The following is a 13,150-nucleotide window of genomic DNA, read 5'->3' as shown; positions in this document are numbered from 1 at the left end:
GGAGGTGCCAGCCTCTGGATGAGGCCAGGGTCAAGGGGTGCTTTAGAGGTAGTGTCGCAGGCTCTGGGGTGGACTTGAGAAGGGGCAAGGTGAGGTTTGATGGGGAGAGGGGCTGCCTCAGCAGAGGCTAGAAGAGAGGAGGACTTGGGGCTGGGCTGGGGATGAATCTGTTCTGGGCTTTCAGTGTTCAGAGGCAAGCGCCAAGGCTGGGCCGTGGGAACAGTGGACAGGCGAGAGTATGGGGCCTTGTGGGAAGGCCAGGCCGGGCACTGGGCTGTGTCAGGACCAGGCTGGCCCTGAGGCCTCTGTGACCACCAGGGTCTGGCCCGGGGTGTGGAAAGGGTCCCTATGGGAGGAGTGCCACTAGTAGGGGCCTAACTGCAGGCCCCAGTGTCCCCTCTGCTCCCAAGTGTGCTGCCCTCAGCAACGATTCTGTAAAGCAGAGGGAGGCTTTGGGCCAGGTGCTCTTGAGGGGATTTCTGGGAGCGAGAGGAAATGGGCACCTGGGGGCTGCAGGGAGGGAGCTGGCTGGGGAGGTGGGACTGCATGCGCTCTGCCCTCATACACTCAGAGCATCGGAATGGGAGTTGAGGCTGCAGTCTCTCTTTGGCCTCATCCAGGTTCATTCTGGACTGTTAAGCAGATCCTCCAGGGAGAGGGTGGCGAGGCACCCCAGGGTCTGGGCTTGGGCTGTTTCGGGGTGGGTTCTGGCTCCACCTCCTGATTAATCACTGCCTGTTGTCTGTAGGTCAGAAAGGAACATCTTCTCTGCCTTTCCTTTGGGTGCCATCCTGGGAACTGTGGTCAAGGAGGGTGACCAGGGCTCGAAGTGAGGCAGGGAATGGCGATGGGGGAGGCGGGACTTCCTCCTGCAGGCTGGAGCCTGCTTTCCTGTCCTCCCTGTCTTGGGATGGGCTGAGGGCTGTGCCGGGCTGACACCCACAGGCCCTGAGTGATTACTGGGTCCCTGCTCCTGGGCTGGGCTGACCCAGGCTCTAGTGTGGGAGGATGGCAGGGAGGGTGGCGGGCCTGGGTCCTCACCCTATCCCTCAGCAGCTGTGGTGTTCTGAGTTCACCTGTCCGTTCATTCTTTCTTTCACACTGTGGCTGTTGAGCAGTTGTGTGTGTCAGGCAGTTGGAGCTGAGAAGGCTGCTGAGCTGGCTGAGGCTAGGGAAGGCCTCCCAGAGCTGGTGACGGCCAGGCTGAGCCCTGCAGGCTGCGGGAGTAGCAGTCAGGGATGGGCAGTCTGGAGGGCCAGTCGGGGGCAGGCAGGGTGAGGGCTCCAGCCCTGGGAAGATACAGGAAGACCAGAGAGAGTGGCCATTTGCAACACCCACAATTTTGGGTCCTCTAGCAGCTTGTGAGCCCTGCCAAGGGCTGTGCCCTCATCCTAGCAGGCGTTCTCTGGGCTGCTGCTCATTCATTGATTTGTTCAACAAATCTGGTTGGGTACTACGAGTCAGGCACTGTTCTAGGGCAGGAAGTGGTAGGACAGGAGGGGAGAGGGCCAGACCATGACAAATGCACATGCTCCAGGGGAGGGCCAGGCAGGGAAGACAGAGCCCAGTAGGGAGGGAAGAGGGGCAGGCACTGCTGTTTCCCCTCAGTGGTGGGGAAGGCCTCTGAGGAGGGGCCAGGCACAGGAGCGCAGCAGTGAGCCGTGGGGGTGCTTTGCAGACAAGGGGATAGCAGAGGACAGGCCGAAGCACTTCAGGAAAAGCCACGAGAACCAGGCCTGGAGCAGGCAGAGCCCGAGGGAGGAGTTGCAAGGGAGTGCCACCTGGGGAGGCCGTGGAAGGGACCTGGGTTTTTTTTAAGGTGGGGCTGTTGAGAGTTGGGTGCAGAGGAGAGACCTGATGTAACCCACCTTTTTTGTTGTTGTTTTCTTTTTTTTTTTTTTTTGGAGACAGGGTCTTGTTCTGTCACCCAGGCTAGAATGCAGTGGTGTGACCACAGCTCACTGCAGCCTTGACCTCTTAGGCTCAAGTGACCCTCCCACCTCAGCCTCCAAAGTAGCTGGGACCACAGGTGCACGCTGCCACGCCTGCCTAATTTTTTTTGTATTTTGTAGAGGTCTCCCTATGTGTTCCAGGCATGTCTTGAGCTCCTGGGCTCAAGCAATCCTGCTGCCTCAGCCCTCCAAAGTTCTGGGATTACAGGTGTGAGCCCCTGTGCCTGGCCTCACCTTTTCTTATAGTTGTGTTGAGAATAGATGACACAGGGGCCAGGAGGGGCAGGGAGCCCAGGGCAGCATGCAGGGGGCGGCTGGACAAGGATGTGGGGCAAGGTGAAGACCGAGGACTGTGAGAAGTGTGCAGAGTCCAGATGGGGCTGAGGCAGAGCTCAGGGGCTCTGCTGCTGGGATGCGGGGTGTGGGGAGAGGAGTCGAGGAGGCAGCCTCACATGGGGATGGAGCAGATGGGTGTGGGGAGGAGCTGGCACCAGAGTGGGAGGCTCGGAGAGCAGGGGAGCGACTGGGGCTCTGAGGTGGACCCCATTTATGTTTATACGGAGATGTCAGCGGGACATCTAGGTGGGAGTGCTGACAGGCAGCAGCAGACAGCCTGGAACTGAGAGAGAGGCTGGGCTAGGGGCACTGACCAGGCCTGGGAACCTCACACAAGGAAGCCGTGGGGTTCAGAATGTGGCCAGCTGGATGTTAAACACAGCCATTATTAAAATTAAATGATGCAAGCGTACAATTAAGTAACAAGAAAGCAAAGGTAATTTTTAAAAACTAGTAAAAGAAGAGCAAATTAAAACCAAAGGAAGCAGAAGGAAAGGAAATAATAAAGAGTGGAAACCAATAAAATTGAAGACAGTAAAATTAGAGAAAATCAATGAAATTAAAAGATGGTCCTTTGAAAAAGAAGACGCAAATCAGCAGCCTCACGGATGAAAAGCGGGTGTCGCTATAGGCTCTACGAGCATTAAAGTATGGTGAGTAGTGAGTATTACGAACAACTCTAAATAAATACATTGTAAAATCAATTTGACAACTTAGAAGAAATCATGGACCAATTCCTTGAGAAACACAGCCTCTCACTGTATTAGCTTTCTGTTGCTGCTATGCTAACAAATTACCATGAGCTTCGTGCCTTAAAATATTCCCAGTCAATTTTCTTACAGTGCTGTAGGTTAGAAGTCTGGCCCAGTTCTCATGGGGCAAAAATCCAGGTGTTGCAGGGCTGTACTCCTTTCTGGGTGGGGTCCATCCCTTGCCTTTCCAGCTACTGGGGGCTGCCTGTGCTCCTTGGCTCCTAGACCTTCCTCTGTCTTCAAAGCCAAAAAAGCAAGTCAAGGTCTTCTCATAATGCACCATTCTGACCTCCTCTTCTGCCTCCATCATCCACTTTTAAGGACCCTGTGATTACAGTGGGCCCACCTGGATGATCCAGGATAATCTTCCTGTCTGAAAATCAGCCAATTAGCAACCTCAGTTCCATCTGCAACCTGGATTCGCTTTCTGCCATGTAACATAACACATGCGCAGGCCCAGGGATTAGGAGTGGGCATCTCTGGGAGCCATTATTCTGCCTAACACAAGCTGCTAAAACCCACTCAACAACAGATAACCTGTGTAGCCCTGCATCTACTAAGGAAATGGAATTTGCAGTTTAAAACCCTTCCACAAAGAAAATTCCAGACCGATATGGTTTCACTAGCAAATTCTACCAACTAATACCAATTTTATACAATCTCCTCCAGAAAATAGAAGAAAATATTTCCAAACTCATTTCATGAGGGCAGCATTGCCCTGACACCAATACTAAACAATGATATTTCTTTCCTTTTCTTTGTTCTTTATTTTTTTTTTTGAGACGGAGTCTTGCTCTGTTGCTCGGGTTGGAGTGCAGTGGTGCAATCTCAGCTCACTGCAACCTCCACCTCCTGGGTTCAAGTGATTCTCCTGCCTCAGCCTCCCAAGTAGGTGGGGTTACAGGCACCTGCCACCATGCCTGGCTAATTTTTTGTATTTTTAGTAGAGATGGAGTTTCACCATGTTGGCCAGGCTGGTCTCGAACTCCTGACCTTGTGATCTGCCTGCCTTGGCCTCTCAGAGTGCGGGGATTACAGGCATGAGCCACCGCGCCCGGCCTGACAATGCTATTTCAAGAAAAATATCCTACAGGCCAATATCCCTTGTAATCAACAAGATTAGGGAGATAATGGCGACAGGAGATCCTGTAGGCTGTGGTAAAGACTTTAGATTTTTCTGAAGTCTCTACAAAAATCCTCAACAAAATATTGGCAAATTAAACTCAACAATATATAAAAAGATAATGTAACCAAATGGAGTTTACCCTGGGAATGCAAGGCTAGTTCAGTCAGTTCACCGTATTAACAGACTAAAGAAGAAAAGGCCACACCATCATCTCAACAGATGTAGACAAATACTAAGTACCCATAATAAAAACTGTCAGCAAATTGGAACAGAAGGGAATTTCCTTAACCTCATGAACAGAAACCACATAAAAACCTACATCTAACATCAAACTGAAGGATGAAAGGTTGAATTCCTTCCCCCTCAGATTGTAAAACAGGCAAGAATGCCCACTCTCCTGACTCCTTTTCAACATTGTACTAAAAGTTCTGGGCGCTGCCTTAAGGCAAGAAAATGAAACAGCACACACATTGGAAACGAAGAAATAAAACTGTCCCTATTCACAGATGACATGATTGTCAATGTAGAAAATCCCATGGCATCTGTAAAAACAATTTCACAGAACTAGCTAATGACTTTAGCAAGGTCATAGGATACAAGGTCAGTGTATACAAATCAACTGAAAAGTGAAATATGTGCAGGATTTTATGCTGAAAATTATGAAATACTGATGAAGTAAATCACAGAAGATCTAAGTAAGTGGACGGATCTACTAAGTTCATTAATGGGTTGGAAGACTCAACGTTGTTAATGATGTTGGTCCTCACTAAATTGATCTCTAGATTCAATGGAATCCCAGCAGGAATTGTTTAGGTATCAGGAGTCTTATTTGAAAACTTATATGGAAATGCAAAGGAACAAGAATAAGAATAGCTAAAACAATTTTGAAAAACAAGAACCAAGTTGGAGGGCTAACACTTGCTGATTTTAAGATATAAACCTGTAATAACACGGTGTGGTATTGGCCAGACCCACACAGATATAGTTAATTGATTTCTGACAAACATGCAAAGGCAGTTCAGTGGAGAAAAGATTGTCTTTTCAATAAAGGGTACTGCTGTCATTGGACAGCTTTTTTTTTTTTTTTTTTTTGAGTCTCGCTGTGCCACCCAGGCTAGAGTGCAGTGGTGCAATCTTGGCTCACTGCAACCTCTGCCTCCCAGGCTCAAGTAATCCTCCTGTCTCAGCCTCCCAAGTGGCTGGGACTACAGACATCAAATCTTTTTGCCTAATTTTTTGATGGGTTGACTGTTTTCTTACTAATGAATTTTGAGGGTTCTGTTCATTTTCTGGATACAAGTCCTTTGTCAGATATGTGATTTACAAATATGTTCTCCGTGTTTGTAAGTTTTTATTCTTTTAACAATTTCTTTCACAGAGGTTTTTTACTTTGATGAAGTCCAATTTATCAATTTTTAAATTTTATGAATGGTGACTTTGATGTTGTCTCTAAGAACTCTGCCTAACTCCAAAGTCACAAAGATTTCTCTTTTGTCGTCTTATAAGAGTTTTATACTTTTACATTTAGGTCTCCGATTTTGAGTTAAATTTTGTATAAGATGTGAGGTACTGTAAATTGGTCAAGGCTCATTATAAAAAATATGGATGTTGAGGTCGGGCGTGGTGGCTTACGCCTGTAATCCCAACACTTTGGGAGACCAAGGTGGGTGGATCACCTCAGGTCAGGAGTTCCAGACCAGCCTGGCTAACATGACAAAAACCTGTTTCTACTAAAAATACAAAATAAATAAATATATAAGCCGGGCGTGGTGGCGGGTACCTGTAATCCCAGCTACTTGGGAGGCTGAGGCAGGAGAATCACTGAACCGGGGAGGCGGAGGCTGCAGTGAGCTGAGATCGCGCCATTGCACTCCAGCCTGGGCAACAGAGTGAGACTCTGTCTCAAAAAAAAAAAAAGCAAGTATCAGTGTTCATGTGAAAACCTGTGTGTCAATGCTTCTATAAACTTTATTTGTAAAAAATAAAAAACTGGAAACAACTCAAATGTCTCTTATCTGGGGGATGGATAAACAAACTGTGCTGCGCCCTTACAACAGAATACGACTGCAGTAAGGAGTGAGCCACCGAGGCACACAGCAGTCTGCGTGCATTTTGAAGCCGCGCTGATTGAAATGCACTGCGCCATATGCAGCCAGACCCAAAAGACCACGTACTGTATTACTCCACTTAGGTACATTCTGGAAAAGGGAAAATGATAGGGAAGGGTGTTGCCAGGACTTAGGATTGGGGAATGTTTTGATGATACTGGGATAGCACAGGGGAATCCTGGGGGAAGGGTGGTGGAACTGTTCCATCTTCCTTGGTGGTTTGACTGCGTTTGTCAAAACTCATGGAATTACACACCAGAAAGAGCAGATTTCACAATGTGTAAATTTTCACCTAAGTTATTATAACAGCTCATCCTTTTGTAATGACATTTTACCACAATTGGTCCTATCGTCTGGGTGGTAGAAGGACACATCACGGCATGCTCCTGGGCTTCCCTCCAACTTCGCGTTTTAGCACTGCCAGCCCGTGGCTCGAAATCTGATGTGGTGGGAGCATTTACCCATGGAAATTGGGAAACGCTACAGATCAAAGGTGAATTTGTTTTGTTGATTGTCGAGACAAAGTGATAAAGAAAATGTTAATAATGCCAATTAAATGTAAATGTGTCTTATCTATAGCAGTTACATCGTCAGTAGCACAAAAAAATGGAAGAAATTGTCAAAGTATTTAACAACTATTATCTGACCCAGCAAAGAAATCACTCACTGACAAAGTGAAAGTCCAACATAGGTTTTTGTTATTTCACTTTCATTTATTCCTTAAGGTAAACACAAATATCAAGCAGCATTCTTGTCGGAACTAGTCTTATTTATCAGTTACAGCCATAGGTTGGCTGTGGATGCAAGAGTCTGGCAAAAATCAATGAAAGCCTTCTGTGGGAATCAGTTGGCTGGCTGGGCTTCCCAGTTAGAGTCCTGTACGTCTCCTTTTGTGAACGGTGTGCTGCAATTCCTTTATAGCGGTCCAGTGTGTTCTAAATGCACAAACGTGCGTCTGTTCGCATCCGCCCCGGCCTGGCCCTGGAGAGCCGGTGGCTCAACATTGACCAGCAAGCCCCTGCTGGGCGTCACTGAACATGGAGGATCCAGATGGGAGCACTGGAGCAACTCAACGTCAGGGGCCATGAGGAGAAGGAGCTAGTAAAGGAGATGAGGGACACGCATTGGTTAAGGGCAGGGAACCGTGGGAATCTAGAGAAGGTGTGACAGGAAGGGAGTGGACACTGGCATCACTGTTACTCAGAGGGCTCAGGAGGGATGGCCCAAAGCTGGGGGCCCTCGAGGAAGTGCGTCTCGAAGCCAGGTGGCGGACCCGGCCACTTGCCGCCATGTGACTTCACCTCCCCAAGTCACTTCCTCAGCTGTGCAACTGGAGGTGCAGCAATGGCCCTGACACCTTCGGTTGCACAGACGAAATGGGGTGACGAGGGTAAAGGCTAGACACAGGCTCTGAAGTGCCCAGCACATGGCAGCTCCTTCTCTCTTGCTTCCGTGGGGAGGTGGCCTTGTCCTGGGAGGAGGGTGGAAGAGGTTGGGGCTGGAAGCTGTGAGGATGAAGGCTGCAGAGTGAACTGTGTTCTTTGAAGGTGTTGCACAGGAGCCACGGGAACCCCTGCATGACGCTGAGCAGGCAGGGACCAGAACAGAGCCATCCTGGGAGAGGCGTGGGTGCCGCTAGCCACAGGAGAGCAGGAGCTGTGTGCTGAGTGCAGGGAGTAGGGAGCAGGTCTGAGGGGCCACCAAGGCACAGTGACAGGCTCGGGAGACACAGTGGGGTGGAGGGATCTGGGACTCGGCTTTGGTCCTTGGCTCTGCTCCCCCAACCTTCCTCTGGAGAGGCATCAACAGGACTGCTGAGAGCAGGGGCCCATCCTGGATGAGAAATCTCCGGATGCAGAGGGGAGGCAGTCCCCTTTGCAGATGGCACAGGGGCAGGAGTGAGCACACCGGAGGCTGCAGGAGGCCCCAGAGGCCCCGCACGCACGCAGAGGCAGGTCCCCTCCTGCTTGGCCCAGTTCTGTCGTGGTCTGTGAGGTGAGAGGAGGGGTCAGGACTTCGGGACAGGGCCTCTGCACCTCAGACTTGGCTCTCCAGGCCGCTAGCACCTTCTCATTTGCCAGTGTTTTCCAACACTTTGACGGGTTGGTTTAAATCAATAATGGTCCTCATTGGTCAACTACTGTCTATCAAGCACATGCCAGGCCCTGTGCCTCTGAGGAGGATGAGCAGAGCCAACACTGGCTGTTTCCCAAAGGTCAGTCCAGTGAGGGCTGCTTTCTCATTGTGGCATAAGGCAAGACTTTAAGAGATACATAAATGGATGGTCTTTTTTTGTTTTGCTTTTTAAGAGAGACAAGGTTTTGCCATGTTGCCCAGGCAGGTCCCGAACTCCTGAGCTCAAGCGATCCTCCCACCTCAGCCTTCCCAAGTGCTGGGTCTACAGGCATGAGCCACCACACTTGGCCTGTCGGAGTCCTTTTTGGTAAGGTGACTTGATGAGACAGGAAGGAAATGCTAAAACCAGCACAGGGTGTCCTAGGGGCAAGTGCATTCCAGGCCAGGAACCATAGGCGTGAAGGCTGAGGCAGGATGTGCTCGGCATGTTCAAGAACTTCAGGGACACCAGGGACAGATGCAGGATGGCAGAGAATGGTGAGAGAAGAGGCCAGAGCCGGCAAGAGGCCTTTAGGACTCTGGCTTTTACCGAGGGACATGGAAGCCGCTGGAAGGTCTGAGGTCGGAATGACCTGAGCTAACCTGTCTTAAGGGGCTACTTGGCTGTGGCAGACACTGGCAGGGAGGCTGGCTGTGGCCCCCACCGCCGGGCACTGGCAACCTCGTCCTTTCCTTCCACAGTGGACCAGCCTTGGTCTGTGTGACCTGCAGAATACAGACGTGATGGGGAATCACTCTCCATATCAGGTTTTAAGGGAACACCGTGGCTTCCATCTGGCCGCCACTCGCAGATCACTGCTCTGGGGAAGCCAGCTACCACCAAGCTGTGAGCTGCCTGTGGAACGCGCCGTGCGGCGTGGAACTGAGGCCTTCTGTCAATAGCCACGCAAGTGAGCCTGGAAGCAAATCCTCGCCAGGTCAAGCCCTCAGAGACGGCAGCCTTCGCTGGCATCTTGGCCACTTCATGAGACCCCAAGTCAGAACCATCCAGCTGAGCTGCTCCCAGATTCTTGACCTTCAGGAGCCATGCGAGGTCGCTTTAGCTGCAACTTGCTACACAGCAGTAACAGCAGGATGGCTTAGGCCAGGCGGTGACAGGTAAATTATCCATACATTTTAAAGATCAGAATTTTGATTTCTTGTCACTAGAAGCCCATTGCACTATAGAACCACCTAAGAATTTTGATTTTTAGGCATTTGGCAAGAGGGAGGAGGGAAAGGGCAGTGACGTGGGGAAACCGGTATGGAGGGTATGGGGATGGGCGGTGGGGAGTAGGTGGCAAGCAGTTTGGACAGGTCAAATCTGAGATTCATTAGACATCCGAATGGAGCGTGAGGCGGCAGTCGGTTATAAAAGCCAGGCTCTGGGGAGAAGTCGGCATTTGGATGTCTTTACATGTGAGATTCTGCCTGAGCTCAGGAGGGTGGGCACAGACACAACCTCTCAGCCCCAGGAAAGGAGAAGGAGCCCCCAGTAAGGCAGGCAGAACCTGAGTGGGGTGTCCTGGAAGCCGAGTTAGCAGCATTCAGGAGTCCTTGTCCTCCTCCTCCTCCTCCCCGCCACGCCCCCAGGCAGCTTGCATGATGAGGTCTGAAGACCATTGCCAGTGTCACTGGCAGTGGAAGGCAGTCGCCCTGACGAGGGGAGGTGGAGGGAGCAAGGCGACAGCCGGTTGGAAGTGAGAAAGGATCATGGGGTTAAGGGGTTTTCATCTCGAAGGCCGCTATCATCATAGGTGTGTGTGTGCTGACAGGAAGGACACAGGAGAGGGGACATTTATAATGAAGACAGGGATGCCTCCGAGGTTGACATGAATCTCAAGGAATGGACATGTCAACTCCCAAGGTGGGAGTGCAGGGTGGGGCACTCAATAGGACAAGGGGCATGGCCCTCCCTGATGGGCTGGCATGAGCCGTGCAGCCTAGAGCCACAGTCTCCCTTCCAGGCATCCCCATCCTGGAAGAGAGGGACACCGGGAGGGCCCAGAGCACCACAGATGCTGTGAGCACTTGAAGGAAGAGATGACGACTTTGGCCTCTTGGATGTTGTGGTTTCATAGTGGACTTTATTGGGAAAAGTTAGTGTAAAAAACATTCAAAATTTGTAAAACTTATATAAGATGGTAAGTTATGCCTTGTAGTTACAGTAATCACTATAGTAATCACAAATAAGGTAGAGTCTAAATTACTGCCTTAGCACACACTATTTTGTCAGGTTTTTCTGCTGCAAGCCCAAGGCGGGAAACACTGCAATTATTAGAAGTGAGCCCAGTGATGAATTTGCATTTGAAGCTGGAAGAAAGAGGAGAAAAGTGTGTTCCGATTACAACACTGTAGCCTAAAAAAAGCAACTTTATTAATGACCTGCAGCAGCGTACATTAGTAATTGTAACCATGCATTTAAATTCTCATTTCATGTCATAAAGAGAGTAATCAGTTTTCTTCATGATACATTACGTTTTACTGAGTTTGTTCCTCTAAAGACCTTTCTGAGAACATTCCTTCTCCAGGGACTGCTTCCTGAGATGCCCAGGTTGCTTACCACAGGTCATCTTTGGTCATTTAAAAGCAGTCAAGCTGTCTGGACTGCACCCTCTCAACTGAGGTTGAGCCAAATTCCCTTCTCTCAAACCCTAATGCCGCCCTCACTAAGAGAATGGGCATCTCGGCTTGCTGAAAGCATTACTAACAAGCTAATGTGGGATTCTCTTTGGTTATGGAATTTTTACTTTTATTTAAGCATATAAAAAAATACAGCTAGAAGTAGGCTCCTGCATTCTAAAAGCATTTTTAATCAACTTAAACTATGTTCTTGGAAAATTCACCACCTGGACTGGTTCACAGTCTGCCCATTTCCCTGTGACATCAGTGTAGTATTTAGCAAATTCATTTGAGTGACAAACAGTGACTGATCTTCAGGAGCCCCGAGGGGTGGGGGCAGCTGGCCTGGGCAGACTTAGATACTGTCCATGGCTTTGAACTCGCTGAGGGCCTGCACCGGGTTCACGTGCTTCTTCTGAGATGCCCGTTTAATCTTGGTCTGCGTCTCATCCTGTTTCTCTCTCTTCACCAAGGGCTTTTTCTCTGGTGCCTTCATCTTCCATGACACAGCAGGAAGGTTGAGGGAAGCCATACCCTGCGACTTTTGGTATTTGGTAGAGGCGACGTAGGATGCTTTCACTGTCTGCACCACAGCATTCATCAAGTTCTTGGCTGCCTGGATCAGGGACATGGCGCTGTCCACCTACAAGGCAGACAAGGGTGGTGAGACGCACAGGCCTGACCTCCAGCATCGTGGACACAGGTGGGCTGTGCCTGAAGGGGGGCCCCCTACTCCTCTGCAAGACCAGGGCCTGGGCAGGTGGCAGAGGATTGGGCAGCAGCCTGTTGCTGAGGAACACCCTCAACAGTTGCCCTTACCTAAATAGCCTGGAAGCGCCTGCCCTCAGACCCTTTGAAGAAGACATGAGGCAGCCTTGCCTTGCTCGCCCCCACCCCCCAGCAAGTGTTTATTCACTCAAAGCGGAAGCCACTGTGAGTGATCCCAGAGCTATAAGTACGTGGGGGAGGAGAAGCAGGAATCGAGACAGGGACGTTTATGGCAAAGCAGATAAGCAAATGGTCTCAATATGTTCAATATAAGAAATGTTTCTTTTAAAGGAAATTTAATGGGATTAAAAGAAGCCACGGAGGCTCGGTGGACCCCAGTCCACTCAGCAAACCTCTTTCCCCTGCCCTAGGTGAGAAAGGCCTCAGAACTGTGACCTGATAAAAAGAAAGAGATGCTACCCAAGCGCTCTGAGGGGTGAAGGGCTTTCGAGAAAGCATCCTATCTATGTCTGCTCTTAATTCCTCTCTGGGGGAAGAAAAGGAAGTTTTGTTTTGTTTTGAGACAGAGTCTTGCCCTGTCACCCAGACTGGAGTGCAATGGTGCCATCTCGGCTCACTGCAACCTCTGTCTCCCAGGCTTAAGCAATTCTTGTGTCTCAGCCTCCCAAGTAGCTGGGACTTACAAGCACCTGCCACCACGCCCGGTCCCAAGGAAGATTTTTAAAAATTTGTTCATAGTGAGTGGCCAGCAAAGGGGAGGAGGCCAGCCTTTCAGCCCTTGCAGTGGCCCGCACGTGTCACAGTTCTACAGGGAACAGATGACGGACAGACCTTGGTCTCCGGAGGCTGGGACAGGACTTGGGGTTTCTGCTCAGCACACTTTCCCAGGGCAGGTGTGTATGTGGATAGGAAGTGACTTTCATTTCTGACAAGGGTCAGCACGTTCCCACTGGCCCTCTTTTTTCTCAGCTAATGCTTACCCCAGAGACAACGAGCTCCCCGCCGAGATTCTGCACCTCAGCCTTGACCTTGCTGCAGATGTTGAGCTGGTGGCAGTAGAGGGCGATGCGTTGCAGGTAGGCCAGCAGGTCCTGCTTGCAAGCCGAGTCCGGGCACTGAAGGGAGAGCACGCTTAGCACCAAGCACCCTGGCCTGGACCAAGCACCTCCCACCCCATGGGTGTTTCTTAAAGGTTCAGGGTGGCACTCACATGCTTCCTGTCCTCTTGCTGGAGCAAAATCACCCAATTACCTGAGGCAGTCACAGCCCTTGCCTACACTCTGCTTGGGGAGGGAGGCAGGTGAGCTGATGGAAGTCGTTCATGGGACCCTGGCTGTGCCGCACGGCACTGGTTGTACAGCCAAGGCCTTCTGAGCCTCCCGCTGACTTCCCTCCTGTGACAGCAGGGAA

General features: G+C 50.3%; 1 protein-coding gene across 28 annotated transcripts in view; it reads right to left on the bottom strand.

Moving 5' to 3' along the window:
• Window positions 1-10,458: 10,458 nt before the first annotated feature.
• Window positions 10,459-13,150, bottom strand: part of CTNNA1 (catenin alpha 1) — a 178,904-nt gene continuing 176,212 nt past the window's right edge. For 24 of the 28 annotated variants that reach the window (XM_025387029.1, XM_025387031.1, XM_025387037.1 and 21 more), the window contains 2 exons: window positions 12,721-12,855; window positions 10,745-11,654 (listed from right to left, as the gene is read on the bottom strand). In XM_025387029.1, the coding sequence (XP_025242814.1) occupies window positions 11,367-11,654; window positions 12,721-12,855 (423 nt within the window). In that variant the 3' untranslated portion in view covers window positions 10,745-11,366. Of the gene's footprint in view, window positions 11,655-12,720; window positions 12,856-13,150 lie in introns of all 28 variants that reach the window. The other 4 variants (XM_025387032.1, XM_025387057.1, XM_025387033.1 and 1 more) reach the window with 3 other exon arrangements.

Source organism: Theropithecus gelada, chromosome 6 (assembly GCF_003255815.1).
Source record: "Theropithecus gelada isolate Dixy chromosome 6, Tgel_1.0, whole genome shotgun sequence".
NCBI lineage: Eukaryota > Metazoa > Chordata > Mammalia > Primates > Cercopithecidae > Theropithecus > Theropithecus gelada.
Note: the sequence above shows the minus strand (reverse complement) of the source record. Positions and strands in the feature narration are given on the sequence as shown.